General features: G+C 39.5%; 1 protein-coding gene across 1 annotated transcript in view; it reads right to left on the bottom strand.

Annotated features, from left to right (window-relative positions):
* Nucleotides 1-1,501: 1,501 nt before the first annotated feature.
* The window catches only part of LOC108348097 (vomeronasal type-2 receptor 116-like), a 37,283-nt gene continuing 16,684 nt past the window's right edge, over nucleotides 1,502-22,100 (bottom strand). Inside the window, exons 2-6 of the mRNA XM_087559635.1 lie at nucleotides 21,776-22,076; nucleotides 17,553-18,359; nucleotides 16,934-17,161; nucleotides 16,502-16,625; nucleotides 1,502-2,406 (exon numbers count right to left, since the gene is read on the bottom strand). Coding sequence (XP_087415761.1) covers nucleotides 1,502-2,406; nucleotides 16,502-16,625; nucleotides 16,934-17,161; nucleotides 17,553-18,359; nucleotides 21,776-22,076 — 2,365 coding nt within the window. The remainder of the gene's footprint in view (nucleotides 2,407-16,501; nucleotides 16,626-16,933; nucleotides 17,162-17,552; nucleotides 18,360-21,775; nucleotides 22,077-22,100) is intronic.

The raw sequence follows: 22,100 nt of genomic DNA, 5'->3' as shown, positions 1-22,100 counted from the left end.
ACCCAAAAGATGTTCCAACATACAACAAAGGTACATGCTCCACTGTGTTCATAACAGCCTTATGTACAATAGCCAGAAGCTGGAAAGAACCTGGATGTCACTTAAAGGAAGAATCCAAACAGAAAATATAGTATTTACATAATAGAGTATTACTCAGCTATTAAAATTAATAGTTCCATGAAATTCACAGGCAAATGGATGGAACAAGAAAATATCATCATGAGTGAAGTAACCAATACACAAAAGAACACACATGGAATACACTCGCTGATGAGTGGACATTAGCCCAAAAGCGCAAAATATCCACTATACAACTTCAGAACTATATGGAGCTTAAGAAGACCAAAGTGTAGGTGCATCAATCCTACAAGATGGGGGAACAAAATAATCATAGGAGGTAGAGGGAGGGAGGCAGGGGAAGGGAAAATGGGGGAGCAGGGGCAGATATTGGAAAGGATAAGAGAGAAGTACAGAGGGCCAAAACTATTAGAGAAATATGTAGCACTGAGATATGGGGACCTGGAGGTAGGCACTAGGATGTCCCAAATCCCAGGAAAGTCAAAGGCTTCCAGGACCCACTGTCCATCATTTTCACCAAAATATTCAGCAAAGGGGAGCTGCAACCTGCAGAGAACACCTCAGGTAGACAGACACGACCCCCAGTGGAGAGATGGGAGGATGCACCCATCTCAAACTGTTAACCCAGAAATGTTCCTGTGCAAAGGAAAGACAGGAGAAAATGGAACAGAGACTAAATTAAAGACCAGCCAGAGACCACCCCACCTAGGGTTGGATTTCATCTGCAGATAGCAACCCCACACACTCTTGCTGATGCCAAGACGTGCTTGCTGACAGGAACCTGGTATGGATGTTCTCTGAGAGGTTCTACCAGCACCTGATTAATACAGATACAGATACTCACAACTCACCATTGGACTCAGCACAGGGACCCTAGTGTCGGAGCTAAGGGTAGGACTGAAAAGATCAAGGGAATCATAACCCTGTATGAAGAAGGATATCAACTAACCAGACCACCCTGAGCACCTAGAGATTAAACCACAAACCAAACAGTATACATGGAGGGATTCATGGCTCCAAATACATATGTAGAACAGGATGGCCTTATTTGACATCAGTTGGAGGAGAGGTCCTTGGTCCTGTGGAGGATTGATGCCCCAGTGTAGGGAGATGCGGGAGTTGTGAGGCAGGTGTATGTAAGTGATTAGAGGAGCACACTTATAGAGGCAAAGGGGAAGGGAGACAGAATGAATGGGATGAAATGTTTGTGGAGGGATCACCAGGAAGTGGGATATCATATGAAATGTCAATGAGTAAAATGATTAATAAAAAATAATTAAAACAAATATAATTAAATATGATTAACTTGTATGCATACAAATAACATGTTAAATCTAATATTTGAGGTTTGTAATAAAACAATTTTCTTCAAGCTATGCAATAACTTCACACATGATTTAAAATTTAAGAAATATTCATTGATTCAACTGTGTGTTTTGTCTCGGAACTTTTGAATTGAGTTTCTGTCTGGTCTTAACAAAATAATGTAGCATTTCGGGATAAAGATACACCCTAGCAGGCCCATACTGGAGGCCAGAATAGAAAACACTTCAACTGCTACCATGACTTTTCCCTTGGAGCTATGGTAGACAGGAAGGAAGGTGATCCAGACACTGCAGAACACCAGCATGCTAAATGTCAGGAACTTGGCTTCATTGAATGTGTCAGGTAGATTCCTGGCCAAGAAAGCCACTGTGAAGCTCACTAGGGCCAGAGATCCTAAGTATCCAAGAACACAATAGAATGCCGTAACTGAGCCTTTGCTGCATGTGATGGTAATGCAGCCATGTTCAGAGTGTGTATCGATGTCAACAAAGGGAGGTGATGTCCATAGCCATATTCCATAGAGAATTATTTGGACAACTGTACAGATGGGAATGATGTATTTAGATATCCTTGATACCATCAATCCCCTCATTCTTCTGCCTGGAACAGTGATCCTGAAGGCCAGAACCACAGTAAGAGTTTTGGCCAAGACTGTGGACACGGACACAGTGAACAGAATTCCAAATGTAGTCTGCTGTAGGATACATGTTGTAGTATTTGGATTTCCAACAAAGAGCAAGGAGCAGAGAAAGCAAAATATAAGGGCCGTTAGTAGAATATAGCTGAGAGTACGGTTATTAGCCTTCACAATGGGAGTTTCTCTGTGCTTCAGAAAGACCCCAAGGACAAGAGCTGTAAGTACAGAGAAGCACAGGGCCAGGCAGACAAGAGCCATCCCCAAAGGATCTTCATAAGCCAGAAATGTCACAGCTTTTGGCAGGCAGTGGGTTTGCTCTGTGTTGGCATACCAATCTTCTGGACACTTCACACACTCCTCTGAGTCTATTGGCAAAGCAAAGAATCACCAGCATAGCTCTACATTGTCTCTAATTCATAGGATATCTTAGCCAAAGATTTTGAAGAACCTTAGCACAATCTTCCTTCTTTGTTGCTATAAATAAACATAGCTCTAAAGCAGCATTTTATATTTTACAGTATCTTTCATATATGTGGTAAAGGAAAGCCTTTGGTGTTTGTGTTACAAATAAAAATTTTTATTTACCTTGCATATTTATGAGATTTTTTTATTATCTTGAGAGTAAGAAAATGTATATTGTTGCTTAGTAATTTGGTATTGTATAAAATATAGCTAATACTTGGCCATTTGTAGTTGTCTCAATTTTATACATAGTGCTCATGAGAATGTGCCAGTTGGGTTCTCAGAGAAAGTTGGATTTATGTTAGCTAAACTGTCTGAATTAGTAACCTATGGGTCTGTTTTCATATGGTGATTAGGACATAGGATTCTCTCCCCCAAAGGTTTATTTATAAGGAGTAATGATTCTATTCCTCAAAGTTGAGATATTGTGAAATTATTGCCTTACAAAGAACTACTTCACATTTCCACCACTTTGGGTTTCTGTTTACAGATATTCACTTTAGGGGGCGTGGCATTTACATATATCTTTCAGTTCTACAATTATGAAAGCTGATCTATATTAACATACAAAAGAAAGAACTTCCTGAAAAAACAACATAAAAGACATAATTTTCTAAATTCTACCAAATTGAGATGACACATGGTAAGAGAAATGGGAATAATTTTTCACGCCTAAAAGTTATATATTCAACTTAGATATGTGCTGTAACTTTTATGGTAATTCACACATGTTACATTAAATTGAAGAATTATGTATTTTCAATGATGATGCTTTCCACTGAGAAATATATTTTTTCACTTTCTTTTTTCTCAATAATATTAAATAAAATCATAAGCACATGCATTGCATTTATGTTTAGGCATATCATTATTTAACTACTTATAAATACCAGAATTCCTATTTTAGAATTCATATAGAATATTAAAAAATAAAAATATGAAAAAATTCTATCCAATAATTTCATATTTAGTCAACAGTGAGTTGATAACTAATTAACATTGGCTGTATATTTATGGGATAGAATCATAATCATAAAATTATATGACGTATTTCATATACTATATTATCTTTAGCTCTTATTCTTCTGGCATTATGCACTAACCACTTCACAAAAACTCATTAATATTGATCATCTTTACAACAATGCCAACCAACGAGAGCTTCCAGGAACTAAACCACCACCAAAAGGCTATACATGGACTGACCCAGGGATCCAACAGCATATGTGCCAAACAATAGACTTGTTGGGGCACCAGTAGAAGGGGAAGCCCTTGGTCCTGCAAAGGTTGGACACCCAGTGCAGGGGAATATGGGGGGGGGCAGAAAGGAGAATGGATGGGGGGAATACCTGTATGAGGGAAGGATAATGGATGGGGACATATGAACAGGAAACCAGGAAAGAGGATAACATTGGAAATGTAAGTGAAGAAATATATGGGGTTGCTGCCCTCAAGGAGAGCTGAAACCTTGCCCCAAGGAGCGACTTCAGGCCTGAGACCAGAGGTAAGACCAACTTTTCTGCTCCAAGTGACATCCTGGTGGACTCAGGACACACAAAGGCAAAATTATTCTGGGACCGGAAACTTCCAATTTCTATCTGGTGCCCGCGGCTCGCTGATCCCGGTCCACAGCTCCCTTCTCCCAAACCCCGTGGGAGAGAGAGCCCATCACCCAGACGTCTGGGTAATCCTGACCCTGCAGAACAGAAGAGACCACCACATCTGGCCACCTTTGCCCACATTCCTGGCCCAAGAGGAAAATGTATAGGGCCTCTGGGAACAGGAAGATAGGGGCAGTCAAGCTACAGGAGCCCTGCAGTCCAGACTGCTCCCAGATCTGAATAGACCAGGTCTAACAGCTCCCTGCACCCAAATCCCATGGGAGGGAGAGCTGGACTTTCAGAGGGGCCAACACTCCTGGGAAGCCAGAGAAGACTACTCTCTGCCCACATTTCTGACTCTAAAGAAAAACACCTAGCGCCAACAGAACCCCTGCACACAGGGACCCAGAAGTAGGGGCAAGCCCTTCTGGTTGCTGCCCTCACAGAGACCTGAAATCCAGCCCTGAGAAGCAACTTCAAGCCCCAGACCAGAGGTAAGACCAACTTTTCTACTCCAAGTGACCTGCCTGGTGGACTCAGGACACGTGCCCACAGGAAGAGCTGAAAGCCAGTGCACAGGAATGAATATAGGCCTGAAAACAGAGCACCCTGTTCCCATAACTGGCTGAAAGAAAACAGGAAAACAGGTCTATAGCACTCCTGACACACAGGCCTATACGACAGTCAAGCCACTGTTGGAAAGAGCAGAAAAAGGTAACACCAGAGACAACCTGATGGCGAGAGCCAAGCGCAGGAACCCAAGCAACAGAAACCAAGACTACATGGCATCATCAGACCCCAATTCTCCCACCAAAGCAAACAGTGAATATCCAAACACACCGGAGAAGCAAGATCTAGATTTAAGATCACATTTGATCATGATGATGGAGGACTTCAAGAAAGACATAATGAACTCCCTTAGAGAAATGCGGGAAAACACTAGTAAACAAGTCGAAGCCTTAGAGAAGAAACACAAAAATCCCTGAAAGAATTCCAGGAAAACATAATCAAACAGTTGAAGGAATTGAAAATGGAAATAGAAAAAATAAAAATAAACACAAAGGGAGACAACCCTGGATATAGAAAACCAAAGGAAGAGACAAGGAGCCATTGATACAAGTATCACCAACAGAATAAAATAGATAGAAGAGAGAATATCTGGAGCAGAAGATTCCATAGAAATCATCGACACAACTGTTGAAGATAATGTAAAACAGAAAAAGATAATGGCCCATAACATACAGGAAATCTAGGACAAAATGAGAAGATCAAACCTAAGGATAATAGGTATAGAAGAGAGTGAAGACTCCCAGCTCAAAGGACCAGTAAATATCTTCAACAAAATCATAGAAGAAAACTTCTCTAACCTGAAGAAAGAGATGCCCTTAAACATACTAGAAGCCTACAGAACTCCAAATAGATTGGACCAGAAAAGAAACTCCTCCTGTTACATAATAGTCAAAACACCAAATGCACAAAACAAAGAATATTAAAAGCAGTAAGGGAAAAAGGTCAAGCAACATATAAAGGCAGACCTATCAGAATTACACCAGACTTCTCACCAGAGACTATTAAAGCCAGAATCCTGGACAGATGTATCACAGACACTAACAGAACACAAGTGCCAGCCCAGGTTATTGTATCCAGCAAAACTCTCAATTAACATAGATGGAGAAACCAAGATATTCCATTACAAAACCAATATACACAATATCTATCTACAAGTCCAGCCCTACAAAGGATAATAAATGGTAAAGCCCAACACAAGGAGGCAAGCTACATCCTAGAAAAAGCAAGAACCTAATTGTTTTGCAACAAAATAACGAGAAGACGAGCACACAAACACAATTCACCTCCAAATATGAAGATAACAGGAAGAAACAATCACCAATCCTTAATATATTTCAACATCAATGGACTCAATTTCCCAACAAAAAAACCACATATTAACAAACTGGATACGTAATGAGGACCCAGCATTTTGCTGCCTACACTAAACATACCTCAGAGACAAAGACAGACACTACCTCAGAGAAAAAGGCTGGAAAACAACTTTCCAAGCAAATGGTCTGGAAAACAAGCTGGAGTAGCGATTCTAATATTGAATAATCGATTTTCAACCAAAAGTCATCAAAAAAGATAAGGAAGGACGCTTCATATGCATCAAAGGAAAAATCCACCAAGATGAACTCTCAATCCTAAATATCTAGCCTCCAAATACAAGGGTACCTACCTACATAAAAGAAACCTTACTAAAGCTCAAAGCACATATTGCACCTCACACAATAATAGTAGGAGATTTCAACACTCCTCCACCAATGGACAGACCATGGAAACAGAAATGAAACAGAGATAGAGACAGAATAACAGAAGTTATGAACCAAAAGGACTTAACAGACATTTGTAGAACATTATATCCTAAAACAAAAGGATATATATACCTTCTTCTCAGCAACCCATGGTACCTACCCCAAAATTGACCACATAATTGGTAAAAAAAAAAAAAAACAGGCCTCAACAAATACAAGAAGATTGAAATAATCCCATGCGTCCTATTAGATCACCATGGATTAAGGTTGGACTTCAATAAAAACAAAACAAAACGAAACAAAAAAAAAAAAAAACGACAGAAATCCCAGATACACGTGGAAGTTGAACAGTGCCCTACTCAACGATAACCTGGTCAAGGAAGAAATAAAGAAAAAAATTAAACACTTCCTAGAATTTAATGAAAATGAAGGTACAACATACCCAAACTTATGGGACACAGTGAAAGCTGTGCCAAGAGGAGAACTCATAGCTCTGAGTGCCTTCAGAAATAAACAGGAAAGACCATATATCAGCAGCTTGACAGCACACCTGAAAGCTCTAGAACAAAAAGAAGCAAATACACCCAGGAGGAATATAAGGCAGGAAATAATCAAACTCAAAGCTGAAATCAACCAAGTAGAAACAAAAAAAGGACTATACAAAGAACCAACAGAAGCAAAGGCTGGTTCTTTGAGAAAATCAACAAGATAGATAAACCCTTAGCCAAACTAACCAGAGGATACAGAGAGTGTGTCCAAATTAACAAAATGAGAAACGAAAAGGGAGACATAACAAGAGAATCAGAGGAAATTCAAAAAATCAACAGATCCTACTACAAAAGCCTATATTCAACCAAACTTGAAAATCTGGAGGAAATAGACAATTTCCTAGAAAGATACCAGGTACCAAAGTTAAACCAGGAACAGATAAACCAGTTAAACGACCCCATAACTCCTAAAGAAAAAGTAGCAGTCATTAAAAGTATGCCAAGCAAAAAGAGCCCAGGTCCAGATGGGTTCAGTGCAGAATTCTATCAGACCTTCATAGAAGACCTCATACCGATATTATCCAATTTTTCCACAAAATTAAACAGATGAAGTGCTACCGAATTCCTTCTATGAAGCCACAATTACTCTTATACCTAAACCAAACAAAGAAAGAGAAGTGGAGACCAACTTCCCTTATGAATATCGACACAAAAATGCTCAATAAAATTCATGTAAATGGAATCCAAGAACACATCAAAACAATCATCGATCATGATCAAGTAGGCTTCATCCCGTGTATGCAGGGATGGTTTAATATACAGAAAACCATCAACATAATGTAGCATAAAAACAAAGTAAGAGATAAAAACCACATGATCATTTCATTAGATGCCAAGAAAGCATTTGACAAAATTCAACACCCCTTCATGACAAAAGTCCTGGAAAGAACTGGAGTTCAAGGGCCATACCTAAACATAGTAAAAGCCATATATGGCAAACCAGTAGCTAAAATTAAACTAAACGTAGAGAAACTTGAAGAAATCCCACTAAAATCGGGGACTAGACATGGCTGCCCACTCTCTCCCTACTTATTCACTATAGTTCTCAAAGTCCTAGCCAGAATAATCAGACAACAAAGGAGATCAAATGGATATAGGTTGGAAAGGAAGAAGTCAAAATATCCCTATTTGCAGACGACATAATTATATACTTAAGTGATCCAAAAAGTTCCACCAAAGAATTACTAAACCTATAAACACCTTCAGCAAAGTGGCAGGGTATAAAATTAACTCAAATAAATCAGTAGCCTTCCTCTACACAAAAGAAACAAGCTGAGAAAGAAATTAGGGAAACGACACCCTTCATAATAGTCCTAAATAATATAAAATACATCAATGTGAATTTAACCAAGCAAGTGAAAGATCTGTATGATAAGAACTTCAAGCCTCTGAAGAAGGAAATTGAAGAAGACCTCAGAAGATGGAAAGATCTCCCATCCTCATGGATTGGCAGGATCAATATAATAAAAATGGCCATTTTACCAAAAGCGATCTACAGATTCAATGCAATCCCCATCAAAATACCAATCCAATTCTTCAAAGAGTTAGACAGAACAATTTGCAAATTCATCTGGAATAACAAAAAACCCAGGATAGCTAAAGCTATCCTCAACAATAAAAGGACTTCAGGGGGAATCACTATCCCTGAACTCAAGCAGTATTACAGAGCAATAGTGATAAAAACTGCATGGTATTGGTACAGAGACAGACAGATAGACCAATGGAATAGAATTGAAGACCCAGAAATGAACCCACACACCTATGGTCACTTGATTTTTGACAAAGGAGCCAAAACCATCCAGTGGAAAAAAAGATAGCATTTTCAGCAAATGGTGCTGGTTCAACTGGAGGTCAACATGTAGAAGAATGCAGATCGATCCATGCTTATCACCCTGTACAAAGCTTAAGTCCAAGTGGATCAAGGACCTCCACATCAAACCAGACACACTCAAACTAATAGAAGAAAAACTAGGGAAGCATCTGGAACACATGGGCACTGGAAAAAATTTCCTGAACAAAACATCAATGGCTTATGCTCTAAGATCAAGAATCAACAAATGGGATCTCATAAAACTGCAAAGCTTCTGTAAGGCAAAGGACACTGTGGTTAGGACAAAACGGCAACCAACAGATTGGGAAAAGATCTTTACCAATCCTACAACAGATAGAGGCCTTATATCCAAAATATACAAAGAACTCAAGAAGTTAGACCGCAGGGAGACAAATAACCCTATTAAAAAATGGGGTTCAGAGCTAAACAAAGAATTCACAGCTGAGGAATGCCGAATGGCTGAGAAACACATAAAGAAATGTTCAACATCTTTAGTCATAAGGGAAATGCAAATCAAAACAACCCTGAGATTTCTCCTCACACCAGTGAGAATGGCTAAGATCAAAAACTCAGGTGACAGCAGATGCTGGCGAGGATGCGGAGAAAGAGGAACACTCCTCCATTGTTGGTGGGATTGCAGACTGGTACAACCATTCTGGAAAACAGTCTGGAGGTTCCTCAGAAAATTGGACATTGAACTGCCTGAGGATCCAGCTATACCTCTTTTGGGCATATACCCAAAAGATGCCCCAACATATAAAAAAGACACATGCTCCACTATGTTCATCGCAGCCTTATTTATAATAGCCAGAAGCTGGAAAGAACCCAGATGCCCTTCAACAGAGGAATGGATACAGAAAATGTGGTACATCTACACAATGGAATATTACTCAGCTATCAAAAAAACGGCCTTATGAAATTCGTAGGCAAATGGTTGGAACTGGAAAATATCATTCTGAGTGAGCTAACCCAATCACAGAAAGACATACATGGTATGCACTCATTGATAAGTGGCTATTAGCCCAAATGCTTGAATTACCCTAGATGCCTAGAACAAATGAAACTCAAGACAGATGATCAAAATGTGAATGTTTCACGCCTTCTTTAAAAGGGGAACAAGAATACCCTTGGCAGGGAAGAGAGAGGCAAAGATTAAAACAGAGACTGAAGTAACACCCATTCAGAGCCTGCCCCACATGTGGCCCATACATATACAGCCACCCAATTAGACAAGATGGATGAAGCAAAGAAGTGCAGACCGACAGGAGCCAGATGTAGATCGCTCCTGAGAGACACAGCCAGAATACAGCAAATACAGAGGTGAATGCCAGCAGCAAACCACTGAACTGAGAATAGAACCCCCGTTGAAGGAATCAGAGAAAGAACTGGAAGAGCTTGAAGGAGCTCGAGACCCCATATGTACAACAATGCCAAGCAACCAGAGCTTCCAGGGACTAAGCCACTACCTAAAGACTATACATGGACTGACCCTGGACTCTGACCACATAGGTAGCAATGAATATCTTAGTAAGAGCACCAGTGGAAGGGGAAGCCCTGGGTCCTGCTAAGACTGAACCCCCAGTGAACTAGACTGTTGGGGGGAGGGCGGCAATGGGGGGAGGGTTGGGAGGGGAATACCCATAAGGAAGGGGAGGGGGGAGGTGGATTTTTGCCTGGAAACCGGGAAAGGGAATAACACTCGAAATGTATATAAGAAATACTCAAGTTAATAAAAAAAAATAAAGAAATTGAAGAAGATCTCAGAAGATGGAAAGATCTCCCATGTTCATGGATTGGCATGATTAATATAGTAAAAATGGCCATTTTACCAAAAGCAATCTACATATTCAATGCAATCCCCATCAAAATACCAATCCAATTCTTCAGAGAGTTAGACAGAACAATTTGCAAATTCATCAGGAATAACAAAAAGCCAGGATAGCTAAAACTATCCTCAACAATAAAAGGACCTCTGAGGGAATCACTATACCTGAACTCAAGCAGTATTACAGGACAATAGTGGTAAAAACTGTATGTTACAGAGACAGGCAGATAGACCAGTGGAATAGAATTGAAGACCTAGAAATGAACCCACATACCTATTGTCACTTGATTTTTGACAAAGGAGCCAGAACCCCTGATGTATAAAACAGATAGAATTTTCAGCAAATGGTGCTGGTTCAACTGGAGATCAGCATATAGAAGAAGGCAGATCAATCCATGCTTATCACCCTATACAAAGATTAAGTTCAAGTGAATCAAGGACCTCCACATCAAACCACATACACTCAAACTAATAGAAGAAAAAGTGTGGAAGAATCTTGAACTCATGGGCACTAGAGAAAATTTCCTAAACAAAATGGCTTATGCTCTAAGATCAAAATTGAAATAATGGGATCTCATAAATCTACAAACTTCTGTAAGGCAAAGAACACTATTGTTAGGACAAAATGGCAACCAACAGATTGAGAAAAGATCTTTACCCATCCTACAAGTAATAGAGAGCTTATATCTATGAAGTTAGACTGCAGGGAGACAAATAACCCTATTAAAAATGGTGTTCAGAGCTAATCAACGAATTCACAGCTGAGGAATGTCAAATGGCTGAGAAGCACCTAAAGAAGTGTTCAACATCTGTAGTCATAAGGGAAATGTAAATCAAAACAACCCTGAGATTCCATCTCATACCAGTCACAATGGCTAAGAACAAAGACTCTGGCAATAGCAGATGCTGGCAAGGATGTGGAGAAACAGGAACACTCCTCCATTGTTGGTGTTATTGTAGACTGGTACAACCATTCTGGAAATCAGTCTGGAGGTTCCTCAGAAAATTGGACATTGCAGTAACTGAGCAGCCAGCTCTACCACTCTTGGGCATATACCCAAAAGATGCTCCAACATACAGCAAGGACACAAGCTCCACTATGTTCATAGCAGGCTTATTTATAATAGTCAGAAGCTGGAAAGAACCCAGATGCCCTTCAACAGAGGAATGGATACAGAAAATGTGGTACATCTACACGGTGGAATACTACTCAGCTATCAAAAGCAACGACTTTATGAAATTTGTAGGCAAATGGATGGAACTGGAAAATATCATCCTGAGTGGAGTAACCCAATCACAGAAAAATACACATGGTATGCACTCACTGATAAATGGATATTACCCCAAATGCTCCAATTACCCTAGATGCACAGAATACATGAAACTCAAGAGGGATGACCAAAGTGTGGATGCTTCACTCCTTCCTTAAAAGGGAACAAGAATACCCTTGGTAGGGGATAGGGAGGCAAAGTTTAGTACAGAGGCTGAAAGAACACACATTCATAGCCTTCCCCACATTTAGCCAATACATATACAGCCACCAACTAGATTAGATGGATGAAGCAAAGAAGTGCAGGCTGACAGGAACCGGATGTAGATCTCTCCTGAGAGACACAGCCACTATATGCAAATACATAAGGGACTACCAGCAACAAACCACTGAACTGAGAACGGGACCCTGTTGAAGGAATCAGAGAAAGGAGTGAAAGAGTTTGAAGGGATTGAGACCTCAAATGAACAACAATGCCAACCAACCAGAGCTTCCAGGGTCTCAGCCACTACCCAAAGACTATGCATGGACTGACCCTGGGCTTCAACTGCATAGGTAGCTAAGAATAGCCTAGTAAAGGCACCAGTGGATGGGGAAGTCCTTGGTCCCGTCAAGGCTGGACCCCCAGTGAATGGAATTCTTGTGGGGAGGGCGGTAATGGGGGGGAGGATGGGAAAGGGAACACCAATATAGAAGAGGAATGGGACAGGTTAGGGAGGTGTTGGCCTGGAACCCAGGAGAGGGAATAACATTTGAAATGTAAATAAGAAATACCCAAGGTAATAAAGATGGAGGAAAAATGAACAAAACACCAATGGCTTATGCTTTAAGATCAAGAATTGACAATGGGATCTCATAAAACTGCAAAGCTTCTGTAAGGCAAAGGACACTGTGGTTAGGACAAAACAGCAACCAACAGATTGGGAAAAGATCTTTACCAATCCTACAACAGATAGAGGCCCTATATCCAAAATATACAAAGAACTCAAGAAGTTAGACTGCAGGGAGACAAATAACCCTATTAAAAAATGGGGTTCAGAGCTAAACAAAGATTTCACAGCTGAGGAATGCCGAATGGCTGAGAAACACCTAAAGAAATGTTCAACATCTTTAGTCATCAGGGAAATGCAAATCAAAACAACCCTGAGATTTTACCTCACACCAGTGAGAATGGCTAAGATCAAAAACTCAGGTGACAGCAGATGCTGGCGAGGATGCGGACAAAGAGGAACACTCCTCCATTGTTGGTGGGATTGCAGACTGGTACAACCATTCTGGAAATCAGTCTGGAGGTTCCTCAGAAAATTGGACATTGAACTGCCTGAGGATCCAGCTATACCTCTTTTGGGCATATACCCAAAAGATGCCCCAACATATAAAAAAGACACGTGCTCCACTATGTTCATAGCAGCCTTATTTATAATAGCCAGAAGCTGGAAAGAACCCAGATGCCCTTCAACAGAGGAATGGATACAGAAAATGTGGTACATCTACACAATGGAATATTACTCAGCTATCAAAAACAATGACTTTACGAAATTCGTAGGCAAATGGTTGGAACTGGAAAATATCATCCTGAGTGAGGTAACCCAATCACAGAGAAACACACATGTTTTGCTCTCATTGATAAGTGGCTATTAGCCCAAATGCTTGAATTACCCTAGATGCCTAGAACAAATGAAACTCAAGACGGATGATCAAAATGTGAATGCTTCACTCCTTCTTTAAAAGGGAAACAAGAATACCCTTGGCAGGGAATAGAGAGGCAAAGATTAAAACAGACACAGAAGGAACGCCCATTCAGAGCCTGCCCCACATGTGGCCCATACATATACAGCCATCCAATTAGACAAGATGGATGAAGCAAAGAAGTGCAGGCCAACAGGAGATGGATGTAGATTGCTCCTGAGAGACACAGCCAGAATACAGCAAACACAGAGGCGAATGCCAGCAGCAAACTACTGAACTGAGAATAGGACCCCCGTTGAAGGAATCAGAGAAAGAACTGGAAGAGCTTGAAGGAGCTCGAGACCCCATATGTACAACAATGCCAAGCAACCAGAGCTTCCAGGGACTAAGCCACTACCTAAAGACTATACATGGACTGACCCTGGACTCTGACCTCATAGGTAGCAGTGAATATCCTAGTAAGAGCACCAGTGGAAGGAGAAGCCCTGGGTCCTGCTAAGACTGAACCCCCAGTGAACTAGATTGTTGGGGGGAGGGCGGCAATGGGGGGAGGATGGGGAGGGGAACACCCATAAAGAAGGGGAGAGGGAATCAAAACAACCCTGAGATTTCACCTCACACCAGTGCGATTGGCTAAGATCAAAAACTCAGGTGACAGCAGATGCTGGCGAGGTTGTGGAGAAAGAGGAACACTCCTCCATTGTTGGTGGGATTGCAGACTGGTAAAACCATTCTGGAAATCAGTCTGGAGGTTCCTCAGAAAATTGGACATTGAACTGCCTGAGGATCCAGCTATACCTCTCTTGGGCATATACCCAAAAGATGCCTCAACATATAAAAGAGACACGTGCTCCACTATGTTCATCGCAGCCTTATTTATAATAGCCAGAAAATGGAAAGAACCCAGATGCCCTTCAACAGAGGAATGGATACAGAAAATGTGGTACATCTACACAATGGAATACTACTCAGCTATCAAAAACAACGAGTTTATGAAATTCGTAGGCAAATGGTTGGAACTGGAAAATATCATCCTGAGTGAACTAACCCAATCACAGAAAGACATACATGGTATGCACTCATTGATAAGTGGCTATTAGCCCAAATGCTTGAATTACCCTAGATCCCTAGAACAAACGAAACTCAAGACGGATGATCAAAATGTGAATGCTTCACTCCTTCTTTAAATGAGGAAAAAGAATACCCTTGGCAGGGAAGGGAGAGGCAAAGATTAAAACAGAGACTGAAGGAACACCCATTCAGAGCCTGTCCCACATTTGGCCCATACATATACAGCCACCCAATTGGACTAGATGGATGAAGCAAAGAAGTGCAGACCGACAGGAGCCGGATGTAGATCGCTCCTGAGAGACACAGCCAGAATACAGCAAATACAGAGGCGAATGCCAGCAGCAAACCACTGAACTGAGAATAGGTCCCCTATTGAAGGAATCAGAGAAAGAACTGGAAGAGCTTGAAGGGGCTCGAGACCCCAAAAGTACAACAATGCCAAGCAACCAGAGCTTCCAGGGACTAAGCCACTACCTAAAGACTATACATGGACTGACCCTGGACTCTGACCCCATAGGTAGCAATGAATATCCTAGTAAGAGCACCAGTGGAAGGGGAAGCCCTGGGTCCTGCTAAGACTGAACCCCCAGTGAACTAGTCTATGGGGGGAGGGCGGCAATGGTGGGAGGGTTGGGAGGGGAACACCCATAAGGAAGGGGAGGGGGGAGGGGGATGTTTGCCCGGAAACCGGGAAAGGGAATAACACTCGAAATGTATATAAGAAATACTCAAGTTAATAAAAAAAAAAAAAACATACATACCAATAAAAAAAAAAAAAAAAAAGAAGGGGAGAGGGAGGGGGATGTTTGCCCGGAAACCTGGAAAAGGAATAACACTCGAAATGTATATGAGAAATACTCAAGTTAATAAAAAAAAAAAAGATGGAGGGAAAAAAAAAGAAATACCCAATCTATTAAAGATGGGAAAAAAAGAAATATATCTCATAAGAAAAGACTGATTGAAGGATTAAAGTATAAAGGAAATTTATATAAATAGTACTAAAAGTATAAAAATGATTTTCTAATATATAAAACAATTTAAAACCTTTAGAAAAAATTGATCATCCTTTTTCCGCATGGTATCTCTATATCTGGCTTCACCTTGATTTTAAACTACATTAATTTTAATATATTTCTAGACACAATATTTTGTAATAGTCAATTTTTGTAATGATACTATTAAAAATTACTTCACTCGCCTAATATATAATTAATAGTATTAATCTAAAAACTGACCCTTGCCTCACAAGCATGTAACGACAACTCTTTATATCATCTCATAACTGATTTGCTTATATTCATGTCAGTGTTATGCCTTAATCACAAAGTTTATTTCCATGTGTTACCTTCATCACTGACCTGTGAACAAGATGACAACATAAAATACAACATATCCATTGATTTTATGCTTGACAGGATAGTCGACCTCCAAAAGAATGCATGCTTCTTAAACTGAACATAGAATCTTTAAGCACCAGATCATTTTCAGTAACCTATCTGGGAATTAGTATGATAGGGCTATGAAAGATTTCTATTTTCAGTGTGATCTACATATTGGTAGAAACAATAACAAGTAATAAAATATGTGAAATTTCTGAGAAAAGTAATACCATAATTAGCTCTCAAGCCTATTTCTCTGAAAAAATACACTCTTTCATGGGTCTAGTAATAGTCAAGAAATGTGACTGAAGCAATACTGAGTGTTTTATCTAGGGGAAATACTACTTATCATATAAATTGATTAAAATAAAAGGAGATTTTATCTGTAAGGTTCTTTTCGGGGTTTTTCATATACATAATGCATGTGGAACAAGATAGTCAGTCTGAAGAATTTCCTCCCAAAGTATGCAATGACCTGTGGTGTTAGAAATCTCATTGGCAGGACATCGGGAACAATCAAAACAGCAGTCTGCTTTTCCTTCCTGATGGGATTTCTTGAAACCAGGATAGCAAGGCATACTGCACACAGAAGTGGAAAACTGAGAAAAATCAGATATGTGTAAATAACAGAAATCTCTTTCTCCTTCAACATCTAGTATTTTTCAAAATATTGACATATAAATGAACTTATTTTCAGTATACTTTAAATAAAATGCAATGTTACCAATGTATAAACATGTATATATATTAAATAATAAATGTATAAAATAATAATAAAGTAATAGCATGAATATGTAAATTATTTCAAGAAAATATATAATCCTTCTCAAAAACAAAAAAGGAAATAATTACAACCAAAAAGTGCTGCTTAGAAGTTTGACTAAAATTAAAATTTGATGCAACTTACCTGTCTACTTCCTGTGGCCCACTCTATCATGTCTTCAGATAAGAACAGTTGTTGATCATGTGCAAAATAAGGAGATAACTGTCCTACTTTCACCTTTAGTACATAACCTTGTGGAAAATGCAAAACGTTGAGAATGTCATACATTGCATCTAAATTTCTTCCTTGATTGATATTCACTGGGTCTCCTATAGGATTAATAAATCTTACATTCTTCAGAAAGTGATTTACCTAAAAAGTGTATAAGCTTATTAATAAATATACTAACACTTTAAGGAAAAATGTTTTATATAGAGTTTTTTTTTACTCTTTAATCTCTCATTCGAAATTCTTTAATGCAAAGTAACTAACAAACATATTAAAATTATATTGTTTGTGTGGGGGGGGTGTGTGTTTCATTTATATGTATTGAGTTTCTCACTTGACATAAACCTCATGGTTTTCTGGCTTTGCTCATTAGTCATTAAAGTATATATTTTTTAACAATTTTTTTCCTTTCCTGTACTGGGATTCATCCTTGCCCAGTTTGTAACTAAGATGATGGTATCCAATTTAGGTCCTAATTGATGTGAAGTATGTTAATTTTAAATGTCAACTTGCAACAACCTAGAGTCATATTTACCTGCATGCATCTAGGTATTAGCCCTTCCCAACTTTCCCATACTTTTATGTCTACTTCTTGGAGATGCATATTGTGAAAGGCATGGGCCACAGCATAAACAGCATTATATATGTTGTAACGTTCATCATTCATGGCCATGTCAAAACTGTGCCATGGTAATAATTCCAATATAGTATTAGATAAGCAATGATTCAGTGTCTTGCATTCAGATACAGATACTGAACAGTTAAAATAGATCCATCCCAATCTCACCAGAGAAACAGCTTCTGGGTAAGCAGAAAAGTTTGTTTTCTGAATAAAATGCTTAAAAGTAGAAATCTCCCGATAATGGTGGGACAAAGACAAAGTCCCATGGAAAGAGTCAATGGTGAAGTCTCTGGACCTTGAGATGACATCCCATTGTGAGGTAGTGATCCACAATCTCCATATGCCTAACATTTCCCATCTTCTAAAGCTCACTTCTAGAGTAGAGTTCACATTACCATAAATGATGACAACTTTTGCTGATGATGTCATTATTTGAAAATAATAAGTCTCAGCCCTTTCTATGTATAACTGCATGTTTGCTGGGATCATATTCACAAAAGCTAAACAAATTTCATTTATCTTCATTTCTTCTTTCATATCTGAGAGAAACTGAACACCCTGGTCATCATCTAAGATAACCAGTCCCACCCATTTCCAGATGAAATGAATCATCAAGGATACCATGGCAAGAACGAGGCTTGTGTCCTTTGGGGCGATCTGATATAGATGAGGAAACAGATCATGGTCACTCAGACTATCATGAAATGGTCCATATGTAACCTAAATAAAATAGAACACCAGAAGTAACATGAGAAATGACACTGGCAAGAAGTTAACTTTAAGGTCTGAAATTTAAAAGCCTCATTTGCAAATAGGAGAAAGGACTATTTGTTTACCACATTGAAATAATGTTTTCCTTCCTGTAAGTTGGAAAACTACTGACTTTCTCCATAGTCTATAAAATTCTTATTTCTAAATTTCCCATTTTTCTATCAAAATTAAAGCATTAATATTACATGAGAAGTGTTTTCTTTTTTAATTTATTTACAATTTAAATGATAGACAGATACCAGGTACCAAAGTTAAATTGGGATCAGATAAATCATGTAAACAGTCCCATAACTTCCCATTAAAAATCTCGAAAACAAAAACAAACAAACAAACAAACAAAAACCAGGACTAGATGGTTTGACAGCAGAGATGTGTTTCTTTTTCTCTTCTTTGTAAACTGTTATGGTTATGAAAATCTGCACAGACACTATCTCAGGATCCTTGAAATATCCACAAACAGCATCTCCTGAGCTCTGAATGCCTCTTGACTGAGCCTGAACCAGAGGGACACAGAGCCACACACAGCACACCAACCCACAGCTGTATTTGCGACCTACAAGGTAGGCTCCAACAAGACACACAGAGATGAGACCCGACCACTATCCCACCCCTTCAGGGACCCAAGCCTAGCAGCCAGAGTTCCATCTTCCTTCCACTCCAAACCTGTAGCAGCAATGGTCAGGGAGCAGCATATCATGCCATACCCTATAGCCCTGGCTATCTCCCAAGACTCTGGTTCTAACCTGGCACACAGCATTCACAGATCATCACACCACTTCCCAGTCCACAGCTCTTCCTGGCTCTCAGGAAGTCTGCTCAAACCCAAGACATACAGCCCCACATGCCTGGAAGGAGTCCTGTTTCAATGTAGGACACTCATGCTAACTAACACCAGAGACAACTTGATGGTGAAAGGCAAGTCAAGAATATAATCAACAGAAGCCAAAGCAATATGGCAACATCAGAACCCATCTCTCCTACTCCAGCAAGCCTTAGATCTCCCAACACACCTGAAAAGCAAGCCTTAACTACTGTCTCTTGAATGTGATAGAAGCCTTAAAGAGGAGAAAATAATTCCCGTTCAAAACACAATCAAACTACAGAAGCCATTAAAGAGCAAACAAATACATCTCTCAAAGAAATGCAGGAAAATGCAAACAGGTAAAGGAAATTTAAAAAAACAGCCCAAGACCTAAAATTGGAAATAGAAGCAATAAAAAAATAAATGCAAATTGAAGGAGGCCTGAAGATGTAAAACCTAAGAAAAAGAGCAAGAACTGCAGACCTAAGCATTACCAACAGAATACAAGAGAAGGAAGGGAGAATCTCAGGCATAGAAGATACCATAGAAGAAATTGATACATTGCTCAAAGAAACTGCCAAGTATAAATGTTTCTAACTCAAAACATCCAGAAAATTTGGGACACAATGGAAAGACTAAACCCCAAGAATAGTAAGAATAGAAGAGAGTGAATACTTCCAGGGCAAAGGGCCAGAAAACATCTTTGACAAAATCATAAAGGAAACCTTCCCTAACCCAAGAGATAGTCATACACATTTTTTAAAAAAGGCTACAGAACACCAGATAGTTGGACAAGAAAAGAAAATTCTCATGCCACATAAAAGTCAAAATACTAAATATAAAGAAAAATAACGAATATTAAAAGCTATAAGAAAAAGTCTAAGAAACATATTAAAGCAGATCTCTCAGAATTACAGCAGATTTCTCAACAGAGACTCTAAAATGCAAAAGATCCTAGACAGATATCATACAGTCTATAAGAGAACACAATTTCCAGACCAGGCTATGATACTCCCTCACAACCCTCAATCACTATAGATGGGGAAAAAAGCTAGATATTCCATGACAAAACAAAATTTAAACAGTATCTTTCTATGAATCCAGCCCTACAAAGAATATGAGAATGAAAATTTAAAAAAACGGAGGGTAACTACACCCAAGAAAACACAAGAATTGCATCATCTCATAACAAAAACAATAGAAGAGAATCACAAACACACACACACACACACACACACACAGAGAGAGAGAGAGAGAGAGAGAGAGAGAGAGAGAGAGAGAGAGAGAGAGAATACCACATCAAACAACAACAAAAATGGCAGGAACTAACAAACATTGATTATTAATATCCCTCAACATCAATAAACTCAATTCCACAATTAAAAAACAACACAGACTAACAGACTAATTACGTGAACAGGATCAATCACTCTGCTGCATACAAGAAACACACACCTCAGCAACAAAGATAGACACTACCTCAGAGTAGTAGAAAGGGCTGGAAAAAAGTATTCCAAGAAAATGTATCAGGTGCAGAAAGAGACAGGAGAAAGGCCCAGTGGACCAGGGGAAGGAATGGGAATCTTTAGCTGCTTTGGAGGATCTCTAGGAAGTCCCAGAGACCTGAGATAGCGAAGGCTACCAGAAGTCAATGTGGCTGACCTTACCTGAGATGTCTAACAGTAGAGACATGGAACCTGCAGAGGCCAACTCCTTTAGCCATGCAAGACCCCATAGTGGAAGGATAAGGACACCAACCCACTCACTGAAATTTCAATGTAAAATTTGTCCTATCCAAAAGAAGTGCAGGGATGGAAAAGAGGCTAAGGGAAAGACCAATCAATAAACAGCCCAACTTGAAACCCATCCCATGGGCAAGCATTAATCCCAGACATTATTAATTATGCTCTGTTATGTTTGCAGACAGAAATTTAGCATAATAATCCTCTGAGTTGCTGTACCCAGCAGTGGGTGGAAACAAGCATTTACCCACAGCCAAATATTAAACGGAAGATAGGGGACACAAATGGAAGTGTTGGAGGATATATTAAAGGCCCAGTACAAGATGAGAATTTTGCAGGAAGACCAAAAGAGTCAACAAATCTAAATCCCTGGCAGTTCTCAGAATCTGAGCCACCAACAAAAGAACATACACTGCCTGGAATGAGGCCCACCAGCATATATTGTGGTATGTATGTATGTATGCATGTATATAAAACAGTAAGGCAGCTCAGTATTCTTGGATCCTCTATCTGGCCTCAGTGGGAGAGGAAGCAACTAATCTGACAGAGACTTGATATGCCAGGGTGGGGAGACACCCAGGGGGTTTCCATCCTCTCAGAGAAGGGATGGCAAAGGACTCAGTGAAGGATCAGCATTTGTGATGTAAACAAATAAAATATCAACAAGTAAAGAATGAAGGAAGAGAAAGAAAGAAAGAAAGGAAGGAAGGAAGGAAGGAAGGAAGGAAGAAAGAAAGAAAGAAAGAAAGAAAGAAAGAAAGAAAGAAGGAAAGAAAGAAAGAAACTAAGAAAGAACATATGTTATAAACTCTACCCAATGCATTTAACATCACCTGTGGAATTTTGAAGAGCTGCAGGAGTGTTGCCACTCGGGCAGAAACTGTCCATGTTGGTCCTGTGAGTGCTACATCACAGTCACTATACTCACAGATATAATTAGGAATAATCTCACCAGACTTTGAGAGCATGTTTAGGTTATTGAGATTTGTTGATGTAATATCACACTGGTCACCAAGAAAGGTAAATCCCAAGGTAGAGTTAGGTAAAAGATTAGGGTTCTTGTTGATCTCTTCTATGGCAAAAAGCATTACCAGAACATATGGGTATGTGTTCACTGGCAAACTGAAAACAAGACACAGTAATTAC

Source organism: Rattus norvegicus, chromosome 7, assembly GCF_021556685.1.
Source record: "Rattus norvegicus strain SHRSP/BbbUtx chromosome 7, alternate assembly SHRSP_T2T, whole genome shotgun sequence".
NCBI lineage: Eukaryota > Metazoa > Chordata > Mammalia > Rodentia > Muridae > Rattus > Rattus norvegicus.
This window is presented reverse-complemented; position numbering and strand designations above follow the sequence as displayed.